This window comes from Centroberyx affinis, unplaced genomic scaffold (assembly GCF_046629955.1).
Source record: "Centroberyx affinis isolate AG114_WGS23_722 - 3 ecotype Tasmania unplaced genomic scaffold, CSIRO-AGI_Caff_v1 ptg003561l_1, whole genome shotgun sequence".
NCBI lineage: Eukaryota > Metazoa > Chordata > Actinopteri > Beryciformes > Berycidae > Centroberyx > Centroberyx affinis.
In genome coordinates, this window is record NW_027281493.1 from 34,399 (window position 1) to 50,589 (window position 16,191).

General features: G+C 40.9%; 2 protein-coding genes across 2 annotated transcripts; both read right to left on the reverse strand.

Annotated features, from left to right (window-relative positions):
• Positions 1 to 3,543: 3,543 nt before the first annotated feature.
• Positions 3,544 to 5,187, reverse strand: LOC139661595 (E3 ubiquitin-protein ligase TRIM21-like). The gene has a single exon (XM_071540083.1). The coding sequence runs from the start codon at positions 5,185 to 5,187 to the stop codon at positions 3,544 to 3,546; it is 1,644 nt and encodes a 547-aa protein (XP_071396184.1).
• A 5,164-nt stretch (positions 5,188 to 10,351) lies between these two features.
• On the reverse strand, positions 10,352 to 12,751 carry LOC139661584 (E3 ubiquitin-protein ligase TRIM21-like). The gene is made up of 2 exons (XM_071540063.1): positions 12,649 to 12,751; positions 10,352 to 12,394 (listed from the first exon to the last, which is right to left on the reverse strand). Exon 2 carries the CDS (start codon positions 12,376 to 12,378, stop codon positions 10,735 to 10,737), a length of 1,644 nt encoding a protein of 547 aa, XP_071396164.1. The 5' UTR covers positions 12,379 to 12,394; positions 12,649 to 12,751; the 3' UTR covers positions 10,352 to 10,734.
• Between the last annotated feature and the right edge of the window lie 3,440 nt (positions 12,752 to 16,191).

Below are 16,191 nucleotides of genomic sequence, written 5' to 3' on the forward strand. Positions count from 1 at the left end.
AACGCCAGTTGAGTCTCTTTTTGGACTTCTTTTTCTCTACTAATATCGAAAATAATTTTGACAGTTAGGCCTATATTGCGCTTCATTGAAATCTTGCCGGTACAAACTGAACACAGGAGGTTTGCAAGTTTGTGTTATCGCTCTCTGTTTAAACACAGTAAATATTATCTGCTGTACTCACCTCTAGTTCTATTTTCTTTGGAGAAAAACGCGGAGAGACTTCTCCTCTCGACTGCAGCAATGTTGTCGTTTCGAGGCTTGTGTGCCGTCAGTTTAAATACGGATAACACTTCCGGTCCGTTTTTTCAGAATAAAAGCGCAATTTCTACAAATCTGCTAAACTCAAATATCTTTTGTTTTTTTTGTTTTCTTTGCTCAAGAAAGTTAAGCAACAAAATGTAACTATACTTCAATATAGGCTAGCAGTTATAATGAAAGGTGACCTGTGTCGTGTTTAATCTGTGTAGCCTATGTAGTCCAGAAATGCCAAATCTCTGTCCAAGTGTTGAGGGGATCTTTCAACTAAATCATTACAACGGTTATTATCATGGAAAAACATTGTATAGATTGTATAGTTGCATTTTGCTACTTGAGCATTTGTTTTTTGTACAAAGGTATTTTTTAGTCAATATTTGAGTATTGTGGATTTGTAGAAACTACGCTTTTATTCTGAAAAACATTGACCGCAAGTTTTAGTTTCGTTTAGGCTGGCGGAAATGTGTTACACTCCAGTTTGGGCGTTTTGCCTTCAAAATAAAAGCGCGATATTTTAAACATGTATAAATACTGTTTTAAACCAACTTTGCATTTAATCGTCAAATTCACTGACACTGTACAGTTTACCTTTCATTGTAACTGAACAAGTTCTATGTCAAAACACTCCTGCAGACCCTACTTTCAGTACACTAACATTTAGGTCCAAGCTGTTTAAGAAAAATCATGGCAGGCCCTCAAAGTCAGCCATACTCGAACACTGTGACATTTGTAGAATAAAGTATCTAAGACCCACATTCGAAACACACACAATAGTCTCAAGTCAAGTCTTTTTCACACTGTAAAATTTTTATTTTACTGGTTTCTTATACTAATACTTAGTAGTAGCAAAGTTGCAAAGTGCAAAAGAAGGGTAGATGTGTCTTGCTCCATCAGGATGTTAGTGTGTAGAACTTGTGCTGTTACAATGAAAGGTAACTTTCAACTAAATGATTACAACAATTCTTATCTGTCTATAGACAATACAATATGAAAGAAGTGAAGGGGACTGAATTAATTTCAAGGCATAGTATGCAATACAAAGAAGTGTCTTTCAGGTTTGTGGTTGGTTCACATTGCCTCAAAATATAGTTTTAATTTATAAGATGAGGTAGAAGAGCAACTTGTTGCAGTCATTATACAGTACGGCTCTACTGCTACATACTGTGCTACTCCACTTAATATGATGTAGGGCTGTAGGCTATATCATGCTTGTTTTTAGTTCATTCCTCCATATTAACTTGAAAATGTGGGTAAATTCTAGAATCACAAAGTAGAAGTTGGGTGATTTTAGCAGAGTATTCTATTTAATCACAGCTAGGCAAAGGCAGGTATTTATATATTCATGAACATTTACATGTCCAATTACCAAATCAATGACTCCACCTAAACACATGCAGACACACCCCTCTAGCTCAAGTAGCTGCTAAGAGCTTGGCCACACAGCCCAACTGCTTCATTTACAATTCAGTTCATGCATTCATTTACAAACATGAGTGGTGACAGTGGCTTAATTTGGCTGATTTTGACCTGCTATGACCCAGGGTGCAGAGAGTGAAAGTCCAGGTCTGCAGGAGTGTTTTGACATAGAACGTGTGCAGTTACAATGAAAGGTGAACTGTACAGTGTCCACTTTATTCTACAAATGTCACAGTGTTAGAGTGTGGCTGACTTTTCTCAAACCACTTGGGTCCAAATGTTAGTGTGTAGTGAAAGTAGCGTACAGGTCTGCAGGAGTGTTTTCACACTTTTGACAGAAGATAAATTAAATTGATATCTCTTGTTTGAATTATAGTTTAAAACTCACTGTCAAATTGTCACCCAGTTTGACACTAAATGTCCCATTAGGGGCGGCGGGTGGCTTCCTTTCTTGTTGCCTAATTCAGTTTTAAAGAAGACACTGATGATGATGTAGTATGGAAACGTTTGTCTCTATGTTTTTACACTTTTTTGCGGCACCAAGCATGGCTAAATAAATACCATTAAAGGAATTTACCTCAGACTTTCTGCAGCTCAACTAAACCCAATCTGATCTGATTCAGTTTTAGACATGATTGTAGTGACATTCCTTTGGCACAAGATCAATTTAATTCACATCTTTCATTTCCCAGTTGTCATCACAGCATCAGTCTGCTGTATTGTCGTCAGTCTTCCTGTGCAGCTGTTCATACAGCAGCACACACCTGAACTCTGTCTTCATCACATCTTCATCATTACGGTGTGAGTGTGTGTGTTGTTGCTTCTTTGATTTGTCGTTCATTCAGAGTGTGATCCTCCTCTCCCAGTGTGTGTGATTCAGGTTTTACACAAGTTGTGTGAATTGTTGAGCCCATCCAGACAGAAAGAACAGAGGAACTGCTCTCTCAACAGCAGACTGCTGACAGAGGACATTTCTGTCACCATCACTTATCATATTCTATAGAGGGCTTTCAGCTGGTGGATGCTGCCCTCTGGCGGCCATATTGGAGGTCCACAGCTCATGGCAACAATGGCTGACAACAGCTGATTGTATTTCTAATCTTCTGATTTGGCGTCTCATCAGTGTGGAATAGACCAGATTCATTTCTGTGCTCTAACTGCCAATTACCTTTAGAACAATAACATCTTTCAATCTTTGATATCAGTCAAATGTTACATAATTTAAGCATTCTGGTAAATAGCAGTCATGTAACCATACAAGTGTGTTCCATTTGTTTTTATTCATTAAAAAAAAACCAATCTTTAAATGTGAGGAACAAATTGCAGAATTACTTCTTATTCATAAACTGCTCTTCAGTAATTGTGTCAACATACAAAGCTCAAAATATGTACAATGATCTGACAATAACACATTTTTAATTTATCACCTAGACATGTTTAAGTGATTTTAGCAAATGCTTCTGATTTCAAATATGACATTACTGTGCAGAGTTATTAGATTAGAATTGATTAGATCAAAGTTTAATGATCCCTGTGCTGAAATTAATCTTTTGCAGCAGTAAATTGTAATAGGATACATGAAAAAAAAAAGGATATAAATGAGAAAAGATCATTAACCATTTTAACCAGAATCTGTAGTCAAACCTTTACTGTATTTAACTTTAAGAAACATTATTTCTTTCACACAAGACATTCCTTTTGCCAAGAAGTAGAAAGCTATAAAATGTTTTTTGTTGTTTTATTGCTATTCTCCAACATTAAAATGACTTAAGTTACCTTAAAAAACAGGAAAACATATATACTTCCCTTGAATATATAAATGTGTTATTTCAAATATCGGTGAATCCTATCTGAGAAAAACGAATGATTAGTCTAATCTGTGTGATTGACAGGAGAGATGATCAGAGGGGCGGAGTTTTTACCACCATCATTAAGACCAGGACTGAAGAATGGGTAGAGTTTCTCAGTGAAGGTGCAGCCAGTAAAGGAGTAGATAAGAGCTGCAGCATCTACGTCATAAAAGGAGACCAGACCCTCCTCATAATCCACAAACACCCCCACCTTCTGAGGCTTTGATTTCACAGAGAGACAGACGGGAGGGTCAGCAAGAGCCACATACTCATTTTCATTACTCAACCATACAGTCCAGTAGCCTTTCTTGGGACTCACTGTGATTAGTCCCGTCCTGTTGATCGACCCTCTGGCCACTCCTAAACCCCACTCAGCCTTTCCTTTAACCTGAACCTCGTAGTAAAATCTTCCTGAAGAGAAGCTCTGCTTTCCTAAAACATTGACATAATAATAAAATCTCTCTGGGTTGTCTGGGAGATTCTTCTTTACATCACCATGATGTACTTGTTTCCCATCATCAGACAGGATGAGATTAGGATGTGCTGTATCAGGATCCAGAGTCACATCCACTGCATACTGCTGGACCCTCTTCAGCTCAACATCAACACTCAGCTTCTCCTTCTCTTTCCTGAGAGTCTCCTCCAGCTGAGCCACAGCTCTCCTCACAGTCCCCTCATATGATGAGTGATGGACCCTGACCTCTGTCCAGTCCTTGGTGTGTGGAGGAGTGTTGAGGGATGGGAGGCTTTGGAGGAGGTGGAGGTGGTCTTCAGTGCGTGAGAGCTGCTCCACCTCAGCGGTTCTCTTCATCAGCTCAGAGATTTCCTGTTCCAGCTCTTTGATGAAGCCTTCAGCCTGTTTCTCTGTTGTTTTCTGCTTCTCTTGGATCGTCTCAATGAGCTCAGCCTGGCCTCTCTCCACAGACTGCATCAGAGCGGTGAAGACCTGCACACTGTCTGCTATCTCTCTGTCTGCATCTTCCTTGCTGAGCTCTACTGAGTGTTTGATCTCCTGAATCTTCAGTCGTCTCTCCTGGATCTTCTGCTGAATTTCAGCCCCCGTCTTCCTCAGCTCAGCCGTCTTTCCTTCATATCCTTCCTTCAGAGGGACAAAGTGATGTGACTTGTGGTCTAACTCGGTGCAGAACTGACAAACACACATCTGGTCCGTCTTGCAGAACAGCTCCAGCGGTCTGTCATGCTTCTTACACATCCTGCCTTCCAGGTCCTCCACAGGATCGATCAGCTTGTGTCTTTTCAGGCCTGTGATTCTCTGATGAAGCTCCAGGTGAGTCTCACAGTAGGAGGCCAGACACACCAGGCAGGACTTCAGGGCCTTCAGTTTGGTCCCAGTGCAGACGTCACAGGGAACTTCTCCTGGTTTGGCACATCGTTGGTCTGGGCAGCTGCTGGCTTTCATCTGAGCTGACTTTCTGAACTGAGCAGCTATCTCAGATAATAAACTACTGACATGCACCTCAGGTCTTCTGTCAAAAACCTCTTTACACATGGGACACTGGCACTGGACACTAATATCCCAGTGCTGTGTGATGCAGTTTTTGCAGAAGTTGTGTCCACATGGTGTGGAGACTGGATCAGTGAACACATCCAGACAGATGGAGCACAGAAACTGCTCTTCAGATAGGAGACAGCTGGCAGCGGACATATCTAGACACCGAGACCTAAAGTGAAAGTGTGAAATGTCAACATTGTTATGCAGAAGTGTTAAATATTTGTATAAAAAATATTCAAGTTAGCTTATTGGAATATTAGCAAAAGTCGTTTTGAGATATATTTCAATTGCACTACATAGAAAACGTCATTTGACAACTGTCAGGGAAACATCCTATGTGGATATAGTAGCTCAATTATGTGTCACTGCTCTCTGTTTAAACACAGTAAATATTATCTGCTGTACTCACCTGTGAAAGCCAGAGAAAGAGAGACAGTTTTCTCGACTGCAGCAGTGCTGTTGCTATGAGTTACTTTCAAGTTTCACTTCAGCAATGTGACGCTGAAGCATTCCTGTGTTTCCAGTGTTTCTCCGCCTCTTACTACAGATAGAGTGGTAATGCCTTGTTGCCTGAATCATGTTTGAACATGATTATCCAGATTATTCTCCAGACTAGACTACTGTAACAGCATCCTATATGGCATCCCTTCCACCGTCCTCCAAACATTACAATTGTCACGGGGAGGCAAGTGAACCCAAGTGCAGAACACAGAGACAGGAGGCAGAGGGTAAATTCAATGATAGTTTATTTACGTGGCTGGAAGTAGTAAACCTGAAGCTGAGGTGAGGTGCGAAGCTGGGCCAAGGCAGGACAGGGAAAGTGCAGGGGAGAGCCAGGCAGAGTGGGATCCAGATATCCCATATCAGGATATGTTATAGGTTAGTTTAATCAAGTGATTGATTATCCATATCTGGAAAGACAGCAAAAATCAGGCAGCTGTGTGGTGGCGAGTTGACTAACAGGCGGCCAGATGGACACTGGAGTGTTAGCTTGGACTGACACTTGGTTGATAGCTTCATGGTTAGATGCCTACAAGCTACAGTGTTTTATTATTTTTTTAGCTCAACATCTTCAATATAATATTGGATCACTCTAAACAAAATGTTACTATTTCTCTGCAGTCAGCTGGTTAGTCAGTTAGTTACTGAATCCTCCCATTCAGGTCTACTTATGTGGGCTGCTGAACATTAAATGCAAAAACTAATTCTCTTCACATGAAACATCTATATTATTTTCAACTTAAGACATTGTTTCCCTAAACGTGAGAAAATGTTTAAAAATGTCATTTTTAATTTGTGCCTCTGTATATTTTACTATGCAGGTAGACTCCTCCGGCTATTCAGAATGGATTAGGCTTTTCATGGTGATCTTTGATGTGGCATTGAAAATATCAGCTTCCTAACAGAAGGACATCACAGGTTAAATGATTTACTTCTTAAAATTAGTTATGCTTAAAGTTAAGTTTCCATACGTAACAAACAAACCAAAGTAGCTCACTATTAGGTTGTAGTAATATAGTGATATAGGTAGTGAAATATATGGAAATATAACTTTTGATTAAATATAACTCATTGGATTACGATTGGATTGGATCTTTTTTTTACAGTAAAGAAACAGATGAGGAGTGAGGAGCACATACTGTATATCATATATATTTCAAGTTTTATATATGAATTGATAACTGTGTCTGTTCATTTTTTGCAAAACCTGAAATGAACGAGAGAGGAGGAAACAGAGACAGAGACAAAGTGAGATGAGAGGAGACAAGTAAGTGTCAAGAGAAGAATGCAGGAGGCCGGCCTGAGGAGAGAGACAGACAGACTACAATATTGGCCTGTACAGACTGCTGCTCAAACTGTTTCCTATGCTGCTTCATTTACACCCATGTATGTTCATGTCAAATTACACCAGATTGATGCATTTTGCTGTTGAAATTTAAAAACAATTCTCCTGGGGGAGGATGCCCCCGGACCCCCCTACTATGGTTCTGTGACTTCCTCTGGGCTGATGTTCTGAAATCCTAACAACACCCCTGGTTGTCTCGCTTGTTGCCGGTTTAAACACAAACTTTTATTTTGAAGGTGTCACAGCTAGTGCCACTTCCTGTTACCTTGAGTGACAACAAATACATGACAAAGAAAGGACCTCCATTTTCTGTGAAATGTTAATTTGTTTTGTGAAATGTAAATCTTTTTGTGAAATGTTGTTTTGTGAAATGTTAATTTGTTTTGTGAAATGTTAATTTGTTTTGTGAAATGCTATGTTTTGTCAATTGTTGTTTTGTTTTGTGAAATGTTGTTGTGTTTTGTGAAATGTTAATTTGTTTTGTGAAATGTTGTGTTTTGCACCTCAGGGTCACCGTAACTACAGAGTCTTTGCCATCGCTGCCTCAACCCTCTGAACTCCCTCCCTTCACACATCAGAAACTCAGACTCACTCCCTACATTCAAAAATAAATTCAAAACCCACCTCTTCAAAACTGCCTTCAATATCTGACTCCCACTGCCTCTCCAGAAATGAACAAACTGGCAACAGGAAACCAATCACTATTTTTTAAATTCTACTGTTTTACTGTAATATGCGCATTCATGTAAATATTTTATTGTCTTCATTTATTATCATCACTTTGTATCAATTGTTTTATGCATTTTATATATTTATTTTCTTTTTCCCTTAACTGTTGTAAAGTGTCTTTGAGTATCATATAAAGCGCTTATAAATAAAATGTATTATTATTATTATTATTATCATTATTATTATGTAATTAGTTCTATCACACATCTTGCGATGCAACTTGGACACATCATCAGTGATGTAACCTGGGGTCATCGGGTGTTTCGGGTCTTTCAACAATCATACACCCTCACCCAGGCGACCCAGGTGATCAGGCCCCTGCTTGTGTCCAAGTAGCTTGTGTGGTCCACGGATTGCATCTTTTGCCCTGCCCGTCCAGACGCCACAGATCCCACCAGCACGCTGTGGTGCAGCCGTTACCCGGCCTGATCCACTGCCGCCTGGGCCCTCCACTTCCTCCCAGTCCTCACCACAATGCCAGCCGAGGAGACTTTGGTGTCAGTGGAGTCTCTGTCCAGCAGGACCTCTTGCACCGGTTATCATGAACTCCTCTGTCAGGCTGCTGAAGGGGAGCCGTAGGTTGTTCATGTCTCTGTATAAGGCGATGCTGCTCAGACTTCGTGGCAGGCCCAACCACCTGTACAGAAAATGGCTGGTCTTCCTCTCGAAGCCCTCGACAGTGGTCATCAGGACCTCGTAGACGGGCAGGGGCCAGAGGAGTCGAGATAGGAGGCCATGCTGGTAAATCCAGGCCTTGAACTTCCCTGGCAGCCCTGAGTTGTCCACCGCTGTCAGCCATGCCTCCAGCTCACTGCTGGTCACCTGAGTGCTGCAGTGTCCTTCAGAGTGCAATCGAAAATCTTGCCCAGGCTCTTGACGGGATCTGGATACCTCCGAGGGAAAAGCTGAACTTGTCAGGCACCTTTTCCCTCTTCACAACCAGGGACCTGGAATTCGCTGGCTTGAACCTCATCCGTAACATACTTTTGATACATTTAATGAATATTTTTTCTTTTAATTACATTACAAAACTAATTTTCACCCAAACTGTCACCTAGTTTCACCCAAAATGTCACATTTGAGACATTGTCACATTTGGGTTGTGTAGTGATTAGAGAGAGCATCCTTCCACCAGAGGATTCTGGTTCAATCCCACATGACAACAAGCATCCGCCCTAGGGATGGGAGATACTACTATTTTTATTCCATATGAAACCAAGTACTTTTGGATTGACTACTGTAGTTGGATCCGGTGGTATCCATTACGATACCAAGTACATTTCATGAATAATGTCACTTAAAACCACATAATGACCAAAGACATACAAACATCATGTAAATGCTTTGTTTAAAACATTTCCAACTCAGCTGTGTTTAAACATCACTTTTGTACTGTAAAAATAGTGCAGAATAGCATTGTGTGAGATAAAAGTTCCAACAATTTGAATAAGTTGTGTATGTATGTATGTATGTATGTATGTATGTGTGTGTGTGTGTGTGTGTGTGTATATATATATGTATGTATGTGTGTGTGTTATGACCCATGGTCTGTCTGGGCTGGTCCTTTGCTTTGAGTTGTGTTCCTCTCTCCCTCTCTCCTCTCTGTCTCTGTAGTGTGGGTGTGTTTGATGAGAAACAGGTACTGTGCTATGATTGGCTGGTGAGTGTGATTTGTGTAAGTGTAGGTGTGTCCATGACTGCTCCTAGGATATAAAGATGCTGCCACCAGTCCAGAGGGGCCTCTCTTCTTTTCCAGTTCCCAACACGGCAGCACCTTGTAGTTGATTCTGTAACTTTGTTTTGTCTGAGTAAGCTAATGGATTGTAGCTTTTTGCAACCCTGGGAGTTGTAGGGGTGGGTGGCCATTTGTTGAAAGCCTGTTTCCTTGTTTTTTTTCTTGTTTAGGAGTTTAGGTAAAAAGTAGTTTTTGTTATTTTATTTCTGATAGGTAAGTAAAGGTTGATTGGGCTTAGTTTAATTTTGTTTATTATTTTGGCTGTGTACCCACTCTGAAGTCTTTCTCCTTGTAAATATTAAAAAGTTTGGGGCTGTACTTCCTTGTTTGCTGGTTGTTCTTGGGAGCAGGAAAAGAGGGGAGCCACACCCCCTAGGCTGGGGCGTAACTGTGTGTGTGCGCGTGTGTGTGATTCAGGTTAAACACAAGTTTTGGAATTGTTGAGCCCATCCAGACAGAAAGAACAGAGGAACTGCTCTCTCAACAGCAGACTGCTGACAGAGGACATTTCTGTCACCATCACTCATCATATTCTATAGAGGGCTTTCAGCTGATGGATGCTGCCCTCTGGCGGCCATATTGGAGGTCCACAGCTCATGGCAACAATGGCTGACAAGAGCTGATTGTATTTCTAATCTTATGATTTGGCGTCTCATCAGTGTGGAATAGACCAGATTCATTTCTGTGCTCTAACTGCCAATTACCTTTAGAACAATAACATCTTTCAAGCTTTGATATCAGTCAAATGTTAAATAATTTAAGCATTCTGGTAAATAGCAGTCATATAACCATACAAGTGTGTTCCATTTGTTTTTATTCATTCAAAATCTTTAAATGTGAGAAACAAACTGCAGAATTACTTATTAGTCAGTAACTTCTCTTCAGTAATTGTGTCAACATACAATGTTCAGAATATGTACAATGATCTGACAATAATAACACATTTTTAATTGATCACCCAGACGTGTTTAAGTGATTTTACCAAATGCTTCTGATTTCTGATGACATTACTGTGCAGAGTTATTATATTAGAACAGATTAGATTAAACTTAAAAGATCCCTGTGGAGAAATTAATCTTTTGCAGCAGTAAATTGTAAGAGGATACATACAAATATTTAGATATAAATAAAAAAATAGCAATAACCATTTTAACCAGAATCTGTAGTCAAAGGTTTACTGTATTTAACTTTAACATTGTTTCTTTATGACAAGACATTCATTTTTCCAAGAAATAGAACGTTTTTTTTTGTTGTTTTATTACAATTCTCCAACATTAAAATGACTTAGGTTACCTTAAAAAAATAGGAAAACATATATACTTCCCTTGAATATATAAATGTCTTATCTTAAATATCAATGAATCCAATCTGAGAAAAACTAATGATTAGTCTAATCTGTGTGACTGACAGGAGAGATGATCAGAGGGGCAGAGTTTTTACCACCATCATTAACAAAGGGACTGAAGAATGGGTAGAGTTTCTCAGTGAAGGTGCAGCCAGTAAAGGAGTAGATAAGAGCTGCAGCATCTACGTCATGAAAGGAGACCAGACCCTCCTCATAATCCACAAACACCCCCACCTTCTGAGGCTTTGATTTCAGAGAGAGGACGACAGGAGGGTCAGCAAGAGCTTTGTACTTATTTCTATTCCGCAAACATACAGTCCAGTAGCCATTCTTGGGACTCAGTGTGATTAGACTCTTCCTGTTGATCGACCCTCTGGCCACTCCTAAATCCCACTCATTCTTCCCTTTAACCTGAACCTCATAGTAAAATCTTCCTGAAGAGAAGCTCTGCTTTCCTAAGACACGGGGATAAATAGAAAATCTCTCTGGGTTGTCTGGGAGATTCTTCTCTACATCACCACGATTTACTTGTTTCCCATCATCAGACAGGATGAGAATGGGATGTGCTGTATCAGGATCCAGAGTCACATCCACTGCATACTGCTGGACCCTCTTCAGCTCAACATCAACACACAGCTTCTCCATCTCTTTCCTGAGAGTCTCCTCCAGCTGAGCCACAGCTCTCCTCACAGTCCCCTCACATGATGAGCGATGGACACTGACTTCTGTCCAGTCCTTGGTGTGTGGAGGAGTGTTCAGGGATGGGAAGCTTTGGAGGAGGTGGAGGTGGTCTTCAGTGCGTGAGAGCTGCTCCACCTCAGCGGTTCTCTTCATCAGCTCAGAGATTTCCTGTTCCAGCTCTTTGATGAAGCCTTCAGCCTGTTTCTCTGTTGTTTTCTGCTTCTCTTGGATCGTCTCAATGAGCTCAGCCTGGCCTCTCTCCACAGACTGCATCAGAGCGGTGAAGACCTGCACACTGTCTGCTATCTCTCTGTCTGCATCTTCCTTGCTGAGCTCTACTGAGTGTTTGATCTCCTGAATCTTCAGTCGTCTCTCCTGGATCTTCTGCTGAATTTCAGCCTCCGTCTTCCCCAGCTCAGCCTTCTTTCCTTCATATCCTTCTTCCATAGGAACAATTTGATGTGACTTATGGTCTAAAACAGTGCAGAGCAGACAAACACACATCTGATCCGTCCTGCAGAACAGCTCCAGTGGTCTGTCATGCTTCTTACACATCCTGCCTTCCAGGTCCTCCACAGGATCGATCAGCTTGTGTCTTTTCAGGCCCGTCATTCTCTGATGAGGCTCCAGGTGAGTCTCACAGTAGGAGGCCAGACACACCAGGCAGGACTTCAGGGCCTTCAGTTTGGTCCCAGTGCAGACGTCACAGGGAACTTCTCCTGGTTTGGCACATTGTTGGTCTGGGCAGCTGCTGGCTTTCATCTGAGCTGACTTTCTGAACTGAGCAGCCATCTCAGATATGAAAGTATTGACATACAGCTCAGGTCTTCTGTCAAAAACCTTTTTACACATGGGACACTGGCACTGGACACTAATATCCCAGTGCTGTGTGATGCAGTTTTTGCAGAAGTTGTGTCCACATGGTATGGCGACTGGATCAGTGAACACATCCAGACAGATGGAGCACAGAAACTGCTCTTCAGATAGGAGACTGCTGGCAGCGGACATATCTAGACACTGAGACCTAAAGTGAAAGTGTGAAATAACAACATTGTTATACAGTATTCTTGAATATTTGTATAAAAATATCAAATTTACATCATTGGAATATTATCAAAAGTCATTTTGAATAAAACAGTTAAATTGCACTTCATTGAAAACTTAATTTGACAAGTGTCACTGTATAATGAACACAGGGAAACATCCTATGTGGATACAGCTCAATTATGTGTCACTGCTCTCTGTTTAAACACAGTAAATATTATCTGCTTTACTCACCTGTGTTCGTCTAAGACTCGGCTGTATTGTTGAGAAAGGCCTAATGAACCAAGTTTTATTTTTCTTTGGAGAGAAAGAGAGACACTTTTCTCGACTGCAGCAGTGCTGTCGCTCTGAGTTACTTTCAGGTTTCACTTCAGCAATGTGACGCTGAAACATTCCTGTCTTTCCAGTTTTGCTCCGCCTCTTACAGGTAAACTGGTATTGCCTTGTTGCCTGAATCATTTTTGGACATGATTATCCAGATTATCCTCCAGACTAGACTACTGTAACAGCATCCTATATGGCATCCCTTCCAACGTCCTCTAAAAATTACAAAGGTTTAAAACTCAGCTTCCCGGTTGCTCACCCACTCCCGCTCCAGAGAACACATTACACCCATCCTTCAACACCTTCACTGGCTCCCAATACAGCACAGAATCCACTTCAAGATCCTCCTCATCACATACAAAGCTCTTAATAACCTGGCCCCTTCATACCTGACAAACACACACACACACCCACACCCCAACCTGCCACCTCAGATCAGCTGATGCCAACCTCCTGACCTCCATCACCAGGACCAAGCACCACACCTTGGGGGACAGAGCCTTTGCCATCACTGCCCCGACCCTCTGAACACTTTCCCTTCACACATCAGAAACTCAGACTCACTCCCTACATTCAAAAATAATCTCAAACCCACCTCTTCAAATCTGCCTACAATACCTGACTCCCACTGCCTCTCCAGAAATGAACAAAATGACAACTGGAAACCAAACACTGTTTTTTAAATTCTACTGTTTTAATATGTGCAATATAGTATGTCATGTCATTATTTTATCATCTTCATTTATTATCATCAATTTTTATCAATTCTTTTATGTATTTTATATATTTATTTTCTTTTTCCCTTAGCTGTTGTAAAGTGTCTTTGAGTACCATGTAAAGGGTGTATAAATAAAATGTATTATTATTATTATTATTATTATTATTATTAATACATACTTTTGCCACTAGATACATTTAATTAATATTTTTTCTTTTAATTACATTATAAAACTAATTGTCACCCAAACTGTCACCCAGCTTCACCCAAATTGTCACATGTGAGGCAGCAGGTGGTCTAGTGGTTACAGAGAGCATCCTTCCACCAGAGGATTCTGGTTCAATCCCCATGACAACAAGCATCCACCCTAGGGATGGGAGATACTGCTATTTTCAATTCCACATGAAACCAAGTTCACAAGCCGAGGACGACACCATCAGATGAATGTAAATGAGAATGTTTATTTAACAGCCATGAATGATGAAGTGGAGACTGCGATGAATGGAGGATGGAGAGGTGTAGGCGAATCATTTGCGGTCTGGGGAAGGTTTCGGCGACGGATCCGCCCTTTCTCTCAGGCATGGTGGCAGACCAGGAGGCCCTGTAGTAGAGAGAGAGAGAGAGAGAGAGAGAGAGAGAAAGGGAAGGGAGGGTGGGGCACGTAAAACGAGAACAAACAGGTATGCTGGGCAGGTAGGCATTTAAAGGGAAATGCCAGGAAGGGGAGTGACTGGGGTGTGCTCCTGCTCCTGAACCTCAGCTAATATAGCTCCAATACTTTTGGATCCAGTGCTGTAGTTGGATCCGGTGGTATCCATTATGATACCAAGTACTTTTCATGAATAATGTCAATTAAAACCACATAATGACCAAAGACATACAAGCATCATGTAAATGTTTTGTTTAAAACATTTCCAACTCAGCTGTGTTTAAACATCACTTTTGTACTGTAAAAATAGTGCAGAATAGCATTGTGTGAGATAAAAGTTCCAACAATTTGAATAAGTTGTGTATGTATGTATGTATGTATGTATGTATGTGTGTGTGTGTGTGTTATGACCCATGGTCATATGTGAATTGTCTTTCTGTGCTGGTGCTTTGCTTTGAGTTGTGTTCCTCTCTCCCTCTCTCTTCTCTGTCTCTGTAGTGTGGGTGTGTTTCATGAGAAACAGGTGGTGTGCTATGATTGGCTGGTGAGTGTGATTTGTGTAGGTGTGTCCTGGCTGGTGATTGGTTCCTCATGGCTGCTCCCAGGATATAAAGCTGCTGCCACCAATCCAGATGGGCCTCTCTTCTTTTCCACTTCCCAACAGGGCAGCACCTTGTAGTTGATTCTTTAACTTTGTTTTGTCTGAGTAAGTTAATGGATTGTAGCTTTTAGCAGCCCTGGGAGTTGTAGGGGTGGGTGGCCATTTTTTGTTGAAAGCCTGTTTTCTCCTGTTTTTTTTTCTTGTTTAGAAGTTTAGGTAAGAAGTACTTTTTGTTGTTTTATTTCTGATAGGTAAGTATAGGTTGATTGGGCTTAGTTTGATTTTGTTTATTATTTTGTCTGTGTACCCACTCTGAAGTCTTTATCCTTGTAAATATTAAAAAGTTTGGGGCTGTACTTCCTTGTTTGCTGGTTGTTCTTGGGAGCAGGGAAAGAGGGGAGCCACACCCCCTAGGCTGGGGCGTAACTGTGTGTGTGCACGTGTGAGCACACAATTCAAAAACTTCTTCTTTTGTTGTAAAAAAACAAAACTAAAGCATATTGTTATTATATTTCACCCCTCAATAAGCGTCATGAAAAATACTAAATTCTTCATCCTTAGTATCGCTCATTTTGATTCCCGACTGGTGTCACAACTATTGATACTCTGGTATTGATCCACTCACCCCTAATCTGCCTGCTGAAGTGTCCTTGAGCAAGACACTGCATCCCTACCAGCTCCAGAGGTGCTGCTCTGTAGCTGACCTCTGACCTCTCTGGAAGGAGGGAAGCAAACAGAGAATTTCCCAGTTTTCATCACAGCATCAGTCTGCTGTATTGTCGTCAGTCTTCCTGTGCAGCTGTTCATACAGCAGCACACACCTGAACTCTGTCTTCATCACATCTTCATCATCACAGTGTGAGTGTGTGTGTTGTTGCTTCTTTGATTTGTCGTTCATTCAGAGTGTGATCCTCCTCTCCCAGTGTGTGTGATTCAGGTTTTACACAAGTTGTGTGAATTGTTGAGCCCATCCAGACAGAAAGAACAGAGGAACTGCTCTCTCAACAGCAGACTGCTGACAGAGGACATTTCTGTCCCCATCACTTATCATATTCTATAGAGGGCTTTCAGCTGGTGGATGCTGCCCTCTGGCGGCCATATTGGAGGTCCACAGCTCATGGCAACAATGGCTGACAACAGCTGATTGTATTTCTAATCTTCTGATTTGGCGTCTCATCAGTGTGGAATAGACCAGATTCATTTCTGTGCTCTAACTGCCAATTACCTTTAGAACAATAACATTTTTCAAGCTTTGATATCAGTCAAATGTTAAATAATTTAAGCATTCTGGTAAATAGCAGTCATGTAACCATACAAGTGTGTTCCATTTGTTTTTATTCATTAAAAAAATAAAATCTTTAAATGTGAGGAACAAATTGCAGAATTACTTCTTATTCATAAACTGTTCTTCAGTAATTGTGTCAACATACAAAGCTCAGATATGTACAATGATCTGACAATAATAACACATTTTTAATTGATCAC